This window comes from Phyllopteryx taeniolatus, chromosome 21 (genome assembly GCF_024500385.1).
Source record: "Phyllopteryx taeniolatus isolate TA_2022b chromosome 21, UOR_Ptae_1.2, whole genome shotgun sequence".
Taxonomy (NCBI): domain Eukaryota; kingdom Metazoa; phylum Chordata; class Actinopteri; order Syngnathiformes; family Syngnathidae; genus Phyllopteryx; species Phyllopteryx taeniolatus.
Genome location: NC_084522.1, coordinates 8,184,134 through 8,202,497, shown reverse-complemented (window position 1 = coordinate 8,202,497; position 18,364 = coordinate 8,184,134). Strand labels below are relative to the sequence as shown.

At 36.2% G+C, this 18,364-nt stretch overlaps 1 protein-coding gene across 1 annotated transcript in view; it reads left to right on the top strand.

Moving 5' to 3' along the window:
• Window positions 1–14,579, top strand: part of LOC133471111 (teashirt homolog 1-like) — a 158,640-nt gene extending 144,061 nt beyond the window's left edge. The window contains exons 8-12 of the mRNA XM_061760320.1: window positions 29–119; window positions 1,728–1,819; window positions 10,570–11,006; window positions 11,813–12,286; window positions 13,827–14,579. Coding sequence (XP_061616304.1) covers window positions 29–41 — 13 coding nt within the window. The 3' untranslated portion in view covers window positions 42–119; window positions 1,728–1,819; window positions 10,570–11,006; window positions 11,813–12,286; window positions 13,827–14,579. The remainder of the gene's footprint in view (window positions 1–28; window positions 120–1,727; window positions 1,820–10,569; window positions 11,007–11,812; window positions 12,287–13,826) is intronic.
• The last annotated feature ends 3,785 nt before the right edge of the window (window positions 14,580–18,364 follow it).

Genomic DNA, 18,364 nt, shown 5'->3' with positions numbered 1-18,364 from the left:
AACGCGTGTGTGTCAAACTCGCTTTTAGGCACCGTGATTGAGGCTGTTTCCCCATCTTTACCTGAAGGAGACCTCGAGGGAGACATGACAGAAGCAGGAACAGAGAAGCGGGAAACAAGGTAGCCTTCCCGCCACTCATCGACGAGCCTTTTGACAATCGTAGGCTGTCATCACATCCTGATCAGGCCCGTCAACACACATACAGTACACACGGCCCACCGTCATATTCCGAGTTGGTATTTATGTACGCATCACAGCGACACATGCAAACGCGTCAGACGTGTCGGGAACCCTAAAAATAAAACACTCGCTGACGCCGTGTACAGTCTCCACGGAGACCCCACCAAGAGGGAACAATTGGATTTAAAACAACTCGGTTGTCAGAATCTGGACTCTATTGAGCGCCAGCCTTCATTAAATGTACAGGTGACCGAATACAAGTAAGATCCCAAAATACTTTTTCTTATAAATTATTTGATTTTGAAAAAAAAAAAAAAATGCAGCAGTTAAGACTCTCTGTAACTCCCACTAACAATCCAGGCTAAACTTAGCACCTCCCTGACATACAAAGATCTTCACCATATAGTCTTCGCTCGCTATTTGGGGGTTTAGGGGCTGAGCCCTGCCGCAAATAGTGAAAATCTGCAAGTAATTGACATCGAGCGACAGTTTAAAACTTCCTGTAGCTGCCACAGGAAGGTGGCAAAGCATTACTTTTTTATTCGATTGGACGATGGCCTGGCTAAAGGAAACTCCTCCTCTCACTTCAACTTAGCTCCTCTCCATCAACATGTCACCAGATGGCGCTGAAGCAATACTTTTATATTAGACAGGGCATTGGCTTGAGTACAAAATCGGCAAAAAAGTGAGTTTCTCAGGCATTAAAGAACCATCGATTCCAAAAATAGAAAAGCGAATACGTAAATCTGCAAGTAGCACATCAGGAATATGCAACTGTACTTCCTTGACACCAATTACTACTTTTCAGCTAGGGCTTTGGTGCCATCTTGTGGCATCTAAACACAAATAAATTGCACAAAATATACAAATTGTTGATTGATTTATTTATTTTGTTTTGTTTTTTTTCTTTCCAGAGAGTAGCATTTCCCCGTCACAGTCCGTTTTTGTTGTCATTTTGTTTTAAACTCCGGTTTCACTTCACATTACATTATGACATCATTCTTTCAAAAATGTGTTTAGTAGGCAGCTCATCTCATTTGCACTTCAGTAAATAAATACAGAGGACCCCCCCCCCCCCCCGCATATTCACGGTTTGGCACGTGCCTATTCACATTTTATTTATTTTTTATTTTTTTGGCAAATAAAAACAAAACAGAAAAATGAAATTTTCAATTCATTTTAAAACAAATTTTGGGAGTTGGAACCAACCCCCCCCCCCCCCCCCCCCCCCCCCATATTCACGGTTTGGCACGTGCCTATTCACATTTTATTTATTTTTTATTTTTTTGGCAAATAAAAACGAAACAAAAAAATGAAATTTTCAATTCATTTTAAAACAAATTTTGGGAGTTGGAACCAACCCCCCCCCCCCCCGCTGGCAAATCCCCGCTTTAAGAATTTTAGGGTTAAAAATAAATAAATAAATAAATACATTTATTCAATACAATTTGAATGGCCATCTATTAGCCACAGATTTTTGTACGGCTTTGAAAATGAAGAAAGTTCCTCCTTACTTTAGATCATTCAAACTAAAACATATTTTCCAGGTAGGACATGCGCTCCCGCCTCGCGCGAAGTGCAGCCCGGTGGCACGCTTCAGTGTGAGGACACCTGAGATGCTCACAAGACGTTCCAGAAGGTACCAACACAAGATTGTTGTTCTTTTTATTGTTGACACATACACACGTGCTCAACCCACAACTCAACTGCTTCTAGATGACTGCTTGCTAGCCCGTTTTTGTTTTTTTTCCCCCAGCATTCCCTCCCACTCAGACGTCACTTTTTGTTGTTTTCCTGCGCGATTAATAAGCGACCAATTAAAAATAAAGAATTCAAAGGCTTTAAACGAATATGTAAATGTTCTAGTCGTTTGGCCGATAACGGCGTGCCTCTAAGCTCTCTTAGTCTTAACTGCAATTTTCCCTGATCCGCCGTGACAAACAAACACAAGCGTTAATCCTGTTATATGTATTTTTATGTTATTTTTTTAAAATACTATGCTTTTTGTTTCCCCTCTCCGCTTGCTTTTTTTTGTGATTTTCAAAATCAATTTTCAGATGCTTCAGTCTCTAAGCTCTTTCTTTCGGCATTGTTGTGACTTTTTCGCTAGGTAGCTTAGCATCGTCGTCACCGGGAGATGTCGATTCTCTCTATGATAATAGCTGACATTATTGATGTAAAAATAGCAAAAGGCGCAGCAGCTTGAGGTTTTTTCCAAACATGCCAATATAATTTCCAACTACACATTAATGGCAAAACAGATCGCTATTATAAATAATCATTTTATGAGTATTAATCTAGATTTTTGTTTTAAATAATACACAGTTATGAGACTTTTACGAGATAGAATTTGCAATCCTACGTGATAGATGAAGTTGTATTATTGTTTTTTAAATTAAGTTGTAATTTTGGGAGAATAACCATTTTATGAAATAATAGTTCTAATCTCACATTAAAAAGGTTGTAAAGTTGCAAGGAGTCAATCAAAATTGAAAAGGAAAGAAAATTGAGAGAAAAATATTATTTTATGAGAATAATGTCATAAATATGAGATAATAGTAACTTTTCAAGACAGGTCGTAATTGTAAAAGAATTAAAGTCGTAACCCTATGAAGTAAAAATTCTAATCTTTTGATAATAAATTTGTAATTGTATGAGAATAAAATTTTATTTTGTCAATAAACAAAGTGGTCATTTTACAAAATAACAGTTGTAATCCTATGAGAAAAAAAGTCATAATTTTCTGAGAATATGGTCGTAATCCAACGAGATAAATGTCGCAACCCTACAAAATAAATCAACATCTTGCGAAGTGGAGTTGTAATTTTGCAAACTAAAACAAAATCTCACAAGAAGAAATTCGAAATTGTGTGAGACTTAAATTGTACATATTTCCAAAAAAAAAAAGTTTAAATTTTACTGGCATAAAGTTGTAATCCCACAAAATACTGTAAAGTAAATCATAATTTAGGGAGCTGAAAATGAGTGAGTTTATTTGTTAAATTATTTTGAGAGAATAAAAGAAAATTGGCACGGTGTGTGACTGGTTAGAGCGTCAGCCTCACAGTTCTGAGGAGCGGGGTTCAATCCCCGGCCCCACCTGTATGGAGTTTGCATGTTCTCCCCGTGCCTGCGTGGGTTTTTTTCCGGGCACTCCGGTTTCCTCCCACATCCCAAAAACATGCATTAATTGGGGACTCTAAATTGCCCGTAGGTGTGAATGTGAGTGCGAATGTTTGTTTGTTTGTATGTGCCCTGCGATTGGCTGGCAACCAGTTCAGGGTGTACCCCGCCTCCTGCCCGATGACAGCTGGGATAGGCTCCAGCACGCCCGCGACCCTCGTGAGGAGAAGCGGCTCAGAAAATGGATGGATGGATAAAAGAAAATAATGACATTATTTTACAAGAATAAACTCAACATTTTAAATGAATCATAATCCTACAAAAAAGATCTCAGCTAAACTTCCAATGAAAAGTTTTGGAAATGTTAGCATCTAATCCTAGCAAAGTGTTTGGTATCGTCTGCTGGTTTTCATGGAGGTCAGCGGTCTTGGTTCTTGGAGGCGGACGCAAAACCAACTTCTGGAGTAAGAGCGACGTGCACTTATAAAGGAAAGTTTTGGGAACGTTAAGCCCTCAAAGCGCTAAAAAAAAGTCGCACTTGAGCCGCAAGTGTCAGAGGAACTTTGGCATGACTGCGACACCTTCATTTCCCGACTAATACCTGAACTAAATACCCCCGCTCGCTCCCCGTGCGCGCCCTTTAATCGCGGAATAACGGCCTTGAGGGGGAGGCGTGTGGTGGGGGGTCGGCAATAAAAAGTGACAATTAAAGGATCCTCACCTTCGCCTGCGGCGTTGAAGAAAAGTCTACTTGTAATTATTGTGGAAGTGTTTGTTGGAATCTTAGCCGACAAATCCTCGAACCCCCGACGACAGAAGACGGCGAGACCCCTTTCATCTCGGGGGGTAATGCGCTGACAAGCTCTCGCGACGCACCTTTCATTGGGAATGTTTTAATGTCTCGTCACGCTCCGCGCGCCCTCCGCTTCCCACGTCGCCGACGTCGCACGTATTACAGCGAGTTCGAGCAACTTCTGAGGAACAGCAGTCCAACTTTAATCACAAATGTATTTCTTAAAGCGCTTTCTTGCAAACACATCCATTAAGTCAACCTCTTTTTTGTGTGTGTGTGTGTATGTCCTGCAAAGGTGGAAATTCCAGTTTTATAGCAGAAAAGTGGACAGTAGCAACCCCATGAGAATAATATCAAAGTATCGACATATTTATGTGCTGCATTGACACAAATCTCCTTCATAATCAAATCCCCCCAATGTTTTTTAAAGTCCCAATAGAACAAAATAATGTGCAATATAAGTAATTTTTAAAAAGTCTTAATCATATGAGACAGACAGAGATGCCCTTCTCTGTTTAACAAGGCTGCATGCTGTCACTTTAAGGTCCAATTATCACATATTACAGCTTTATACAACTATTTAGGCCGGGTAGTTCAGAAAAACCAAGTAACATTATCAAGGCCAAAGCAGCCCATAAGTTCTAAAGCAACGTTAGAGGTGTCCTGGCTGGTCCATCAATTTCGAAACCACTGAACTAGGCGACGCAGGCTTGTCATGTTAACGAAAAGGCACATTCGTCTCCATATTACATGGTTGTGTCCAATTGAAATGATTCTGGAAGCTGTTACTTTGAGGTCAATTCATCACAAAGCCTACTTTATACAAAGTATTTAGGCCAGGCAACGTTCAATAATTACATCTTGTTTCTTTATAGCACATATTCAGGGTTTGAGAAGGAGTCCGACAGTGAGCCTCTCCCCCGTAGGAATTCCAAATCAAAAATGTGTTTTGTAGCGGAAATGAGTTTAGCAGTAGCAATGAAACTTTTTGATTTTTCTCAAACTGCTGCAGCATTTCCAGGAAACAATGCCAGCGCTCATCGCGGCTACTTTACGTGACGTCTTGGGACGGAAGCGGCCGCCGCTTAGTGTCTCATCATGTCCTCCGTATGGTGCTGTCAGGGACCCTCCTGTGGTGACCACAACGGGGGGGTCCCGACCCGTCATCTGCGCCCCCCACGCCCGTAACCCCTCAGTCAGACCTTAGAATCTTCCCACTGTCTAATTTAGCATTAAACGCACTTTACATGTGAAGCCTTTCAATCCTCTTAGAGATGTCTGAACAGTTAGCAGACAGCTAAAATGCGCTAATTAGCTAATTGATTGAAATACGTCCGAGTCGTACGATTCAGACTGTAATCCCTTTTATTTTGTCAAATGAAACTCTTTTTTTCTCTTTCGGTTACAACTTTTATCTCACAGGCGTAAAATCCCGACTTTTATATAAATAATGACTTATTTCTTACTCTTATTTCTCCCCCCTAATATTACCACTTTCACAATCCCAATTTTTATTTTGAAAGATTGGTAATTATTTTTTGTAATTTTTTTTCTCCCAAGATTCCAACTTCTCTCGCATACAATGATGGCTTCATTCTGATAAAATGACGGAAAACCTGAGTTTTTCATAGATTCCATTCCATTGTGAAGGCAGCATTTAGTCGCCAAGCCAAACACAAATACCATCCACCACCAAACAACTTTGCCAAACATTATTTATAACATTCTCATCAAAGCTAATGCTGCTAACGATGATTTTCTTTTTCATTTTTTCGTCATGTAGTGTAAAATATGTTCCTTGGCTCGATAAAGATTGGCAAACACCGCGTTTAATGGCTGCTAACACACATCTCGAAGGCGTTTCACTTGAAAGTCTCTGCAATTTCCCTCGATGACATTCGCATTCCTTCAGGGTCAAACGACATCTCAGCAGCCTCTGTATCAATTATTAAATATTTTAAGCATGTCTGTCAAAGACAGATGCCGTTATCATTTGAGTCCGAGTCGCTTTCCGTCCGCATTTGTCACCGGCGCGCACATTTAGCGGTTATCAATCGGCGCGTCGGGATGCAAAATAAGCGATGTTGTTGGGGATGGGACGCGACGGGACTATCAGGGGCTTTCAATCAATGCGCATCGTCTCCCTCTAAATCTAGCGACACGCTACTCGCTCATCAATCTCAAAGCGGTGTGGGGGCTGTGATGTATTCGTCGGGGGGCTGACAGTCGTTGGAGTTATATGATCAAATATTCCGCTTCAGGGCCAACACACTACGGAGGACTTTTAAGCTGCGTTAGCATGTTTACGTGTGTTACTGTGCAGTGTAGCCAACCTAATATTTAACAATGCAGTCATACCTTGACTAGCGACTTCCATTTTTTCCGTGACCATGCTTGTAACTTAAAAGCATCGACTTTTCCCATTGAACAGAATTGAAATGCGGTTCATTCGCTCCAGCTCCACGAAAAACACCAACACGTTTTTGCAACGTGAAAACTAGCACTGTAGTATTGCACTGCATTGTAAACATCTAGTAATAGCATAAGTACAATGTCGGAAGTTGAAAACGTTTTTTTTCCCCCTTTAATTCAATGGACATTGTGCTGCTGTATAAATAATAATAAATAAATCTGTATTTTAGGAGGGGGAAAAAAAGTCTTATGATTAAAGTGATTCTTTTTCCATAAATGTCAGAATCTTTCGAGATTCCACAAGCTAAGTAATTTAGTTGTTGTTTAAATGTTTTTGCAATTTTAATAGCAGTCAATATCTTCCATAATTGGTGAAGTTTATGAAGTTATGGTCAGTTCCAAGTTGAATCGAATTTGAATGTGATTTATTTTGAAGGTGTGGTCCACCTCCACTAAACGCATCTCTCTATCGAAGCCGAAACTGATATATTTCTTGAAATTTGAAATCGACCCGCTCTGTGAGGCCCAACGTGACCCTCCCCAGGTCTACTATTTCTTCATGCCAGTTTACACCTATAAAAATCTATTGTACACATACATTGCATTATTCATAAAACATAAACACTGCAAATGGATTCCTCTGGTCCACTCCCCACCTAAATCGGAAGATTAATGAGTCACTCTTTGTCTTATAATTCAGAGTTCATCCTCACATACATCATATTTTCAAGCACATAGATTATGAGAGAGAGAACATTTATCATGTGACACACACAGTTTTATATATATATATATATATATATATATATATATCTATACAAAGACACGCACACACACACACACACACACACACTGGGGGCCCCCTTCACATCCAGTCTTTGTAATGTTATTCACAGGCGTCTCCCGCGGAGCGTTAAAGTGTTGTTTGTGCAAACAGACGAGAGATGATAGTGGGACAAAAGTGCTCATTCCACCCACATGATCGTCATTTATCACAATAATCAAAGCGTGACACCTTCACAAGATTTTCGCCTGCGTTTTCGCAGCGTCCCAACGCCACGTAGTCCACCCGAGTCAAGAGTTGAGCTTCTAACCCAAAATATGAATCGGTATTAAAGGTCTTCTCCTGAAGGCTGTTGAATTTCATTTGAACGAAAGAGTAGTTGGGCCACAGTGAAAAGACAAACCAATTGCTTTGCATGAATTGTTGTCATCTTTTGAGAGTAAAATTCGAATCATGTGGAAATGAAGCCGTAATGTCCTCCTCTTGTTACTTACGAGTTATAATTTTACAGCAATAAAGTTGTCATTTTGAAAAAAAAGATTACATCTTTTATTTTCAAAATGACAACTTTTTTTTTTTGATAAAACCTATTTTATTCAGGTTAAAAAAACATAATTTTAAAAGATTCAAGTCTTTTCTAATGCAATATTGCTGGATTAATTTCATAATTTGACAAGATCAAAGAGTCACAATCTTGGAGAGTAAAATTCAAAATAATTTTTGAAACGTTGTACTCTTACAAGAATATACAGTTCTGATTCCATGAGAAGAAATTCTCTTTTTATACTCACAATTTTATGAGAATACGTTTATAAGAAAATAGCAAAAAATAGTCATAATTGTATGAAGAATAAGATGAAATTTTATTTGTCTTGGAATATTAATACGATACTTTTGAAAGATTGTTTGTAATTTTACGAGAATGAAGTCAAAATCTCCCCAGAATAATGTCGTCATTTTACCGGAGTAAAATCTTATGACAGTAACATCTTCATTTTACAATATCAAAGTCACAGTTCCGCAGGATTTTTCTTTCGCACAAATTAAGTCGTGCTTTGGAGGGCAGGGGGTAATCGTCATTGTAATGTCGCAATCGTACAAGAATATTCAAAGATCATAGATTTTCTGCACTTTAAAACTTTTTTCTTGTAAAAACAACTTTTACATGATTTTATTATTCATCCAGGATAGGTAACAAACGTGGTAAAACGCTTCATTCTCTCCAAATGGCAACTTCATTCACAAGATTACAACTTAATTTGGGTATGTTTACGATTCTTTTTCCTGGAAAAATATGACTTTCAAACAAAGACACATTTCGAATGTATTGTCCTAAAAAGTTAAATACAACTGAACAGTACATAGGCAGTGATTCTTTTGTGTACCACGAGAGGGAGCCTGAGTACCACTCGTGAGCTACACGCCTCACTTTTAAGTATCACTGCTCTAAAACATCAAGCTTAACTGAGGCTAGCGTCAAATGTAGCAAAAAGTGTGACAGTCCTTTACCGAAACAAACTTTAACGTGCAAAACGCGCGCAACATTGAATTAGCCAAAGCAACCGCAAGACTTGCTCATCAACTTTCCAGCAATTTGCGCCGACAGCCGATAGCCTCTCAAACATTAAAGCTGCCTCTCAAAATGATCGACTGTATTATTTCCTAATCTGCCCGACGATGCTTGATAAGAAAGGCTACAAATGGAGCGCAGACGCTGATACGATGTCGCCGTTTGCGTAAATAGCTCTTTTCAGACGTCTGATCGCTCGATGGCAGCAGATTGAATTCTCTCCAAATTGGCATGGCCATGTCTCACACACACACACACACACACACATACACACACATACACACACACACGAGCCACTTGAAATGAGCTTTGAACAGAGCCATCGTTGGCTTATGCTAATCCGCTCCATTTAACTCTCGTCACTTCTTTCGCCGCTGTCTATCGAGGCCTGGCGACTTGTCATTCTTAAAAAAATTAAATAAAATGTCAGTGACAAAATGACACTTTTGGAAAACTTGGGTATTTCATTTTTGCTAGGTATTTTGAAGTAGACTTTTAAAAATATTTTTTTGCTGTTTTACACTTTTTTTGCTCCTATGCCTTTTCTGGGAAAGCACTTTTTTCTGGCTTCTGATTGGTTAAAATGGCGATCCAGCTCGTATACTGAGCCCACTGGACAGCAGGAGGCATGAGTAGCCTACGTTGCTAAACGGTCATTCCAGAAGCATGCATTGTATTGAAACATTTTGTGAATTTTTTTTTAATTGACAGAAAATGGATCATAATAAAGTTGCAATGCTTTTATTTTAAAAAATTATTATTTTATTAGATTTTATTATTTGGACAGCAGTTTTCTAAACTTCCGCGACATTATTTCAGACCAAAAAACATGGCCCTCCAAATTTTGTGAAGTTTAAAAGAGAATAACAATAAAACAAATTTTTTTTGAGGTCAGAGAAATACAAATTTTATTTTATATTTTTTTTCAAAATTAACAATAATCAAATAGAAAACTTCTGAATATAAAGTTGTGATTTTATGAGACTAAAGCCTGTACCTCCACATTTGGAGTTCATTTAATTTTCATCTGAAAAACAACAAAAATATATTGACGCACTTCAGATCTCAAAAATAAAATAAAAAAAATTGAAGATACATGGTTTTTGTTGGGCAACCTTTATTATTTTTTTATTATTATTTCTGGGACCTTCTTTCCAACAAAAATGTACCTCCCCCAAGAATGTGTATCCAAAAAAACAGCATAATTATGTTGTTCTTCAGTTTTGTAAATACTGTACTGTACAGTGGGATAGGGACCGAAAATCAGCAAATCAATGACCCCCCCCCCCCCCCCTCACCCTCCCAACCAATAAAGGTTTGTGATTGCCTATAGAGGCCACAAGATGGCGGTGGTGGTGTCTAAATAAGCTCCTAAACTCACTTCAACATAGTTCCTTGGCCAAAAGATGGCATCAAAGCAATACTGATTTTTTTTGTTTGTATTTTTTGTTTTTTGTTTATGTTTTGTTTTTGTTTTACAGTGAATAATGGAGGATGGGTTACCCAAACCACACCAAATTTCTGGTGGATTTTTAGGCACCATTGAGTTAGCATTCAGCGTTTTGTCCGTTAATTGGCTTATTTTGTTTTGCTTCTGAGCACATGCACAGTTGTCATTCCAGGCCACGGCTGCGAGGTACCCTGATGCAGAACAATACCCAGAGTATACCTTAATGTTACTTTAATCCTAATTTCCTCTCTCCCAAGGCCTGGAGCGGCACAGACCCATCCAAAAAAAGATTCTCCGACACGGGTTGACTCCCTGGTTGCCGTGGCGAGTTTTCATCGGATGGAACGTCACTTTGGGTCCACTTGAAAACTCAATCGTCCCCGATAAAAACGAGCCCCCTTCAGCCATGAGGAAGCGCCCCAGACAAAACGATGATCAAATTAGAGGTCGTGATGACGTGTTCGGGGAAGCTGTTTAGTCCCCTGAGGAGGAGGAAGAATGGAGAAGAAGGAAGAAGAAGAACATTCATCATCATTTTCTCAATGAGGGAAAAAGGTCAGAGAGTCCCGGATGGAACGTAACAAGTAAAGGGGAATCAGGGAAGCAGACAGAGCAACCTGGCGTCCTTCACTTCTTCGACACGCTGCAGGCAGCAGCGGCCTGCAGGGGGCGCCACAGTGCAATCGGCATCCAGGTAACAAACACGAAAGCAAACGTTCTTCACTGAGAATGCAACTCATTCAACTTCTGTTTGGAGGTCCATCCAGGAAAAAAACTCAAATTAAAAAAATATATAATTTAGATTCATTTTTTAAAAATTAATCAGATCAAAAAATATATATATATACACTGGCTATTTGTCTAGTCAATACGTTAATAGTCCATCCATCCATTTTCTGTACCACTTTATCCCCACAAGGGTCGCGGGTGTGCTGGAGCCCAGCTATCTTCAGGCAGGAGGCGGGGTACACCCTGAACCGGTCCCCAGCCAATCGCAGGGCACATAGAAACAAACAACCATTCGCACTGACATTCACACCTATGGGCAATTTAGAGTCTTCAATTAACCTAGCATGCATGTTTTTTGGGACGTGGGAAGAAACCGGAGTGCCTGGAGAAAACCCACCCAGGGACGGGGAGAACACGCAAACGCCACACAGGCGGGGCCGGGGATTTGAACCCCCAAACGATACACTTGGAAGTTTAGTCAAAATTTTATGTGAAATCATATAAACAAAAATTAATTCCCCTACACTAACCCCCCCCAATTTTTTTTTTTTTTAGGGAAAAGTAGTGAAGGTCAATGCTGGAAATAATGAATACATTTAAAGACCTAAATGTGTATATATATATATATATATATATATATATATATATATATATATATATAAAATATTGTATAAGGATAAATAAAGAGAATTCCGTGTTACGTAACAAAGCAAAACAATGAGTTGTGTGCACTGCTGTTGTGTTAACAGTCGATTGTCATTCTTTTTTCAGGTCACATTCAGGCGTTCGTTCGGTAGGCCGATGACACTCTTCGCGCGGCGACCGATACGTCGCCTCTCGTTTCCCCCTCGCGGCGTGTGAGCGCCCGGCGCGTCTGTCAGCTGTCAGAGGACGGCCGCTGATACAGAGACCTGTCACTTCTCGTCAGCCTGCGCCACTGAGGCCTTTTGCAGCTGCAGCGGCTCCAGGCCACAGGAAGTGTGCGTTCGCGTGCGTATGCGTGCGAGTCTGAGGCTTTGCGATTGTGTGTGTGTTGGTGTGTGCGTGCGCTGATGACAGGGGAGGGAAATAAAAGGCAGTGTGGGAATGAGGAAGGCTAGGCAGGAAGTACATCAGACTGTAAATATCTCCAGAACTAAAAGTGCTCAAGAACCTCTAGCAGCCTCTGGTGGCCACGTTGAGGAATTGCATAGCTAACCAGCCCTCCGGTGGACCAAATGATTGGGACACATCTCTTCAGAATCAGTGAGTGCTTGATTGCCTTCACGGAACCACCTACACCTACCGACCTACCAACACCTGACCAACCATTACCGACCTACCTAGATTTGAGCATTTGAGCATAAATATTTTACAATGTTTGTGTTTCATCGAAAAATATTAACTGAATCACAGTACAACAAACATCACACATCATCGGATTGTTTTTGTGTGTTTTTGTTTTGTTTTGCCTGTTTGGAAACGGATCCAAACTAATGTGCAAAGAGTATTGACCACCAACGGCTGACTACTTGCTCGTCTTTGTCGGGAAAAACGGCGAACGATCCAGCGCGCAATTGAGACTAAATTTCTCAACGGAAGAGCCGAGTTTAATCGCCGATTAACAACATTTTGCAGCGCATTGTGGCGCAGCGTTAAACAGACGTTAGAGAGCGAGCGAGCGAGTGCTGCCAGGAGCGCTTGGCCTACATAGAAGTTCCCGCGGGAAGACTTGGAAATCTTTGATGGGCTCTGAGTGGGCATTTTGTCATGTTTTATATCGTTCAACTAATACAACACACAAGTTGTCCGCTAAAGAGGTGCACGCGCTCCCTCCGGACGCTGGGAATTGTTTGCTCGTCTTCCCGCTTCCGCAATTAAGCCACAAATCTTGCGAGCAAAAAAAAAAAAAAAAAAAACATTCTCGTTTATCTTTGCTCTTGGAATGTTTCCACACAGACAAGGTAGCCTTTAAAATACTGCGGTTCTATGTTTGAAAGGACACAATGGAAGCACCTATTGTTTATTATATTATTATTTATTATATTATACAAGAAGATATATATATATAGTAGTACTAGTAGCACAAGGTTTATTTTTGCATTTATTATTATTCTTAGTAGTGGTAGTAGTAGAAGTCAAAGCCCTTTTTTTTATTCTTTTATTAGCAGGAGTAGTAATGTTTTATTTATGTAGTCGTAGTAGTCATAGTAGTACTACTATTCGTGGTAGTATTTATTAATATTAGTTGTATTTTATTTTTGTGTTTCTTATTATTAGTCATACTACTAGCTTGTAGTATTTGTATTTTATTTATTTAGAAGTAGTTGTAATAGGTAGATGTAATATTAGTTTGGATTTTGTAGTAGTAGTGGAAAGGTTTTATTTTTAATTTAAGTTTTTATTTTATTAGTAGTAGTAGTACTTCTCGTAATAGCATTTTTATTTATTTATTTGAAATAGTTGTACTTTGTATTTTATTATTATTATTATTACATTAGTATTTTTCCTTATTATTTAACATGTAATTTGTGTATTCTATTGTGATTATTGTTATTGTCGTGTCATGTTTTTGCTTGCTTTTTGTTGTTGTAATGCTAAGAAATGTGTGTGTAAATGGAAAAGTGACGGCGGCTGTGGTGGCTTTCTTCTGCCACGTTGTGTCAATTAGGACTTAATTGACAAAGGAGCGCCTTTATTGTCGCGGGTGACTTGACCGTTCCGGTCGTGACGCAGCAAATCATCGGAGTTTGTCTGTTCTTGGTTATTGTATTGATTTTCTTCCTCTTCCTTTTTCTTTCGGAAGTGTGTCCTGAGGAAATGCGCATTTAGCGTCCGCCTGACTTTGTCCTCCAGATGTCTGCGTGAACTCCAGTTGCTCCCCCAACGCTGTCACCTGGCATCATCGCTCTTCGTTGACGCAAACAATTAGGTAATGAAATATTGATTTTTTTTTTCTTTTTCTTTTTTCTCCCCCCCATCCCCACACTTAGATTCATATTGATGCTATTAGCTTTACTTTGATAAATCACCCAAAGTTGGGAGGGACAAAGAAGACATTACTGTGTGTTGGTCTGATAGATCTTATCTTCAACATTCAGCACCGTCTAATCATGACGCCTTACACACTTTTACTCACAGTATGTTCTCCACATTTAGTATTCGGGTACAAGTTGGGTTGAGCTACACTACCTACCTACCATACCTGCGCTACCAAATTTTGACTGTACTACTGTAATACTGTATATGACTTAAAATGAATGTCCTAGGACACATCCTCATGTCTTTTAACAAAAAAAGGCATAGCCTAACCAAATATTTTGTGTTGTGTCTTATTACTTAGAATATTATCAAATATTATGTGTTGTGTCTTATTGCTTAGAATACTATGTCTGGGAAAAAACCCTCTTATTATCAAATATTTTGTGTTGTGTCTTATTACTTAGAATATTATCAAATATTCTGTGTTGTGTCTTATTGCTTAGAACATTATGATTTGTAAATCCCTCCTATTTCAAATAAATGCAGGAGCGAGGGGGGGGGGATTGTTTAGAGCGTGTTGAGAGACTGTGATCTGAACAATCTCCCATACGCCCTCCTCATGAGAAAAAGAAACCAGCGTCTTCATTCCTTTTGTGTCTATTATAATGTTGGGTAAGATAAATCCAACAATACTAAGGCATTTAAAAAATATATTTATGTATAGTAAGGCTTCTTTAGAAAACGTGAAGTATAGTAAGGCATTTTTAGAAATATGAAGGCGTTTTAAAAACATGGAGAGTAAGGCGTTTTTTAAAAAATATGTATAGTAAGGCTTCTTTAAAAAACATGATGTATAGTAAGGCATTTTAAAAAATGTTTAGTAAGGCATTTTTAAAAACATGATGTATACTAAGGCATTTAAAAAAAAAAATTGATGTATTGTAAGGCAGTTTAAAAACATGATGGATACTAAGGCATTTAAAAAAAAAAAATTATGTATAGTAAGACATTTAAAAAAAATTGTAAGACATTTTTTAAAAATTGATGCATAGTAAGGCATTTTAAAAACATGATGTATACTAAGGCATTTTTAAAATATTGATGTAAGACATGTTTTTAAATTTGATGCATAGTAAGGCATTTTAAAAACATGATGTATACTAAGGCATTTTAAAAATATCCTTTATAATAAAGCATTTTTATTTTTTTTATTTTAAGGCAGTTTAAAAACATTTTAAAAACAATTGATGTATAGTAAGGCAGTTTAAAAACATGATGGATACTAAGGCATTTAAAAAAAAAATGTATGTATAGTAAGGCATTTTTAAAAAATTGATGCATAGTAAGGCATTTTTAAAATATTGATGTAAGACATTTTTTTCAATTTGATGCATAGTAAGGCATTTTAAAAACATGATGTATACTAAGGCATTTTAAAAATATCCTTTATAATAAAGCATTTTTATTTTTTTTATTTTAAGGCAGTTTAAAAACATGATGGATACTAAGGCATTTTAAAAAAAATTGATGTATAGTAAGGCAGTTTAAAAACATGATGGATACTAAGGCATTTAAAAAAAAATGTATGTATAGTAAGGCATTTTTAAAAAATTGATGTAAGACATTTTTAAAAAATTGATGCATAGTAAGGCATTTTAAAAACATGATGTATACTAAGGCATTTTTAAAATATTGATGTAAAACATTTTTTAAAAATTGATGCATAGTAAAGGCATTTTAAAAACATGATGTATACTAAGGCATTTTTAAAATATCATTTATAGTAAGGCATTTTTAAAGAATTAATGTAAGGCATTTTAAAAACATGATGTATACTAAGGCATTTTAAAAAAGATTTATGTAAAGTAAGGCTTCTTTAGAAAACATCAAGTATATTTTTAGAAATTTTTAGAAATATGATGTATAGTAAGGCATTTTAAAAAACTGATGTATATTAAGGCGTTTTAAAAACATGGAGAGTAAGGCATTTTTTAAAAATATGTATAGTAAGGCTTCTTTAAAAAACATGATGTATAGTAAGGCATTTTTAAAAATGTTTAGTAAGGCATTTTTAAAAACATGATGTATACTAAGGCATTTTAAAAAAATGATGTATTGTAAGGCAGTTTAAAAACATGATGGATACTAAGGCATTTTTTTTTTAAATTGATGTATAGTAAGGCATTTTTTAAAAATCTATGTAAGACATTTTTAAAAAATTGATGTATAGTAAGGCATTTTCAAAAAATTGATATAAGACTTTTTTGAAAAAAATTGATGCATAGTAAGGCATTTTAAAAACATGATGTATACTAAGGCATTTTTTTTTTAATGATGTATTGTAAGGCAGTTTAAAAACATGATGGATACTAAGGCATTTTTTTTTTAAATTGATGTATAGTAAGGCATTTTTTAAAAATTTATGTAAGACATTTTTAAAAAATTGATGTATAGTAAGGCATTTTCAAAAAATTGATGTAAGACTTTTTTGAAAAATTGATGCATAGTAAGGCATTTTAAAAACATGATGTATACTAAGGCATTTTTTTTTTAATGATGTATTGTAAGGCAGTTTAAAAACATGATGGATACTAAGGCATTTTTTTTTTAAATTGATGTATAGTAAGGCATTTTTTAAAAATTTATGTAAGACATTTTAAAAAAATTGATGTATAGTAAGGCATTTTCAAAAAATTGATGTAAGACTTTTTTGAAAAATTGATGCATAGTAAGGCATTTTAAAAACATGATGTATACTAAGGCATTTTTTTAAAATGATGTATTGTAAGGCAGTTTAAAAACATGGTGTTACTAAGGCATTTTTAAAAAATATTTATGTATAGTAAGGCTTCTTTAGAAAACGTGAAGTATAGTAAGGCATTTTTAGAAATATGATGTATAGTAAGGCATTTTAAAAAATTTATGTATATTAAGGTGTTTTAAAAACATGGAGAGTAAGGCGTTTTTTTAAAATATGTATAGTAAGGCTTCTTTAAAAAACATGTATAGTAAGGCATTTTTAAAAATGTTTAGTAAGGCATTTTAAAAACATGATGTATACTAAGGCATTTTTAAAAAAAATTGATGTATTGTAAGGCAGTTTAAAAACATGATGGATACTAAGGCATTTAAAAAAAAAATTATGTATAGTAAGGCATTTAAAAAAAATTGATGCAAGACATTTTTTTAAAAATTTATGCTAGTAAGGCATTTTAAAAACATGATGTATACTAAGGCATTTTTTTAAAATTGATGCATAGTAAGGCATTTTAAAAACATGATGGATACTAAGGCATTTTTTTAAAAATTGATGTATAGTAAGGCATTTTTAAAGAATTGATGTCAGGCATTTTAAAAACATGATGTATACTAAGGCATTTTAAAAAAGATTTATGTAAAGTAAGGCTTCTTTAGAAAACGTGAAGTATAGTAAGGCATTTTTAGAAATATGATGTATAGTAAGGCATTTTAAAAACATGGAGAGTAAGGCGTTTTTTAAAAATATGTATAGTAAGGCATTTTTAAAAATGTTTAGTAAGGCATTTTTAAAAACGATGTATACTAAGGCATTTTTTAAAAAATTGATGTATTATAAGGCAGTTTAAAAACATGATGGATACGAAGGCTTTTTAAAAAAAATGTATGTATAGTAAGGCATTTTTAGAAATATGATGTATAGTAAGGCATTTTAAAAACATGGAGAGTAAGGCGTTTTTTAAAAAATATGTATAGTAAGGCTTCTTTAAAAAACATGTATAGTAAGGCATTTTTAAAAATGTTTAGTAAGGCATTTTAAAAACATGATGTATACTAAGGCATTTTTAAAAAAAATTGATGTATTGTAAGGCAGTTTAAAAACATGATGGATACTAAGGCATTTTTTTTTTTTTAATTATGTATAGTAAGGCATTTTTAAAAAATTGATGTAAGACATTTTTTAAAAATTTATGCTAGTAAGGCATTTTAAAAACATGATGTATACTAAGGCATTTTTTAAAAATTGATGCATAGTAAGGCATTTTAAAAACATGATGGATACTAAGGCATTTTTTTAAAAACATGATGTATACTAAGGCATTTTAAAAAAGATTTATGTAAAGTAAGGCTTCTTTAGAAAACGTGAAGTATAGTAAGGCATTTTTAGAAATATGATGTATAGTAAGGCATTTTAAAAACATGGAGAGTAAGGCGTTTTTTAAAAATATGTATAGTAAGGCATTTTTAAAAATGTTTAGTAAGGCATTTTTAAAAACATGATGTATACTAAGGCATTTTTTAAAAAATGGATGTATTATAAGGCAGTTTAAAAACATGATGGATACGAAGGCTTTTTAAAAAAAATGTATGTATAGTAAGGCATTT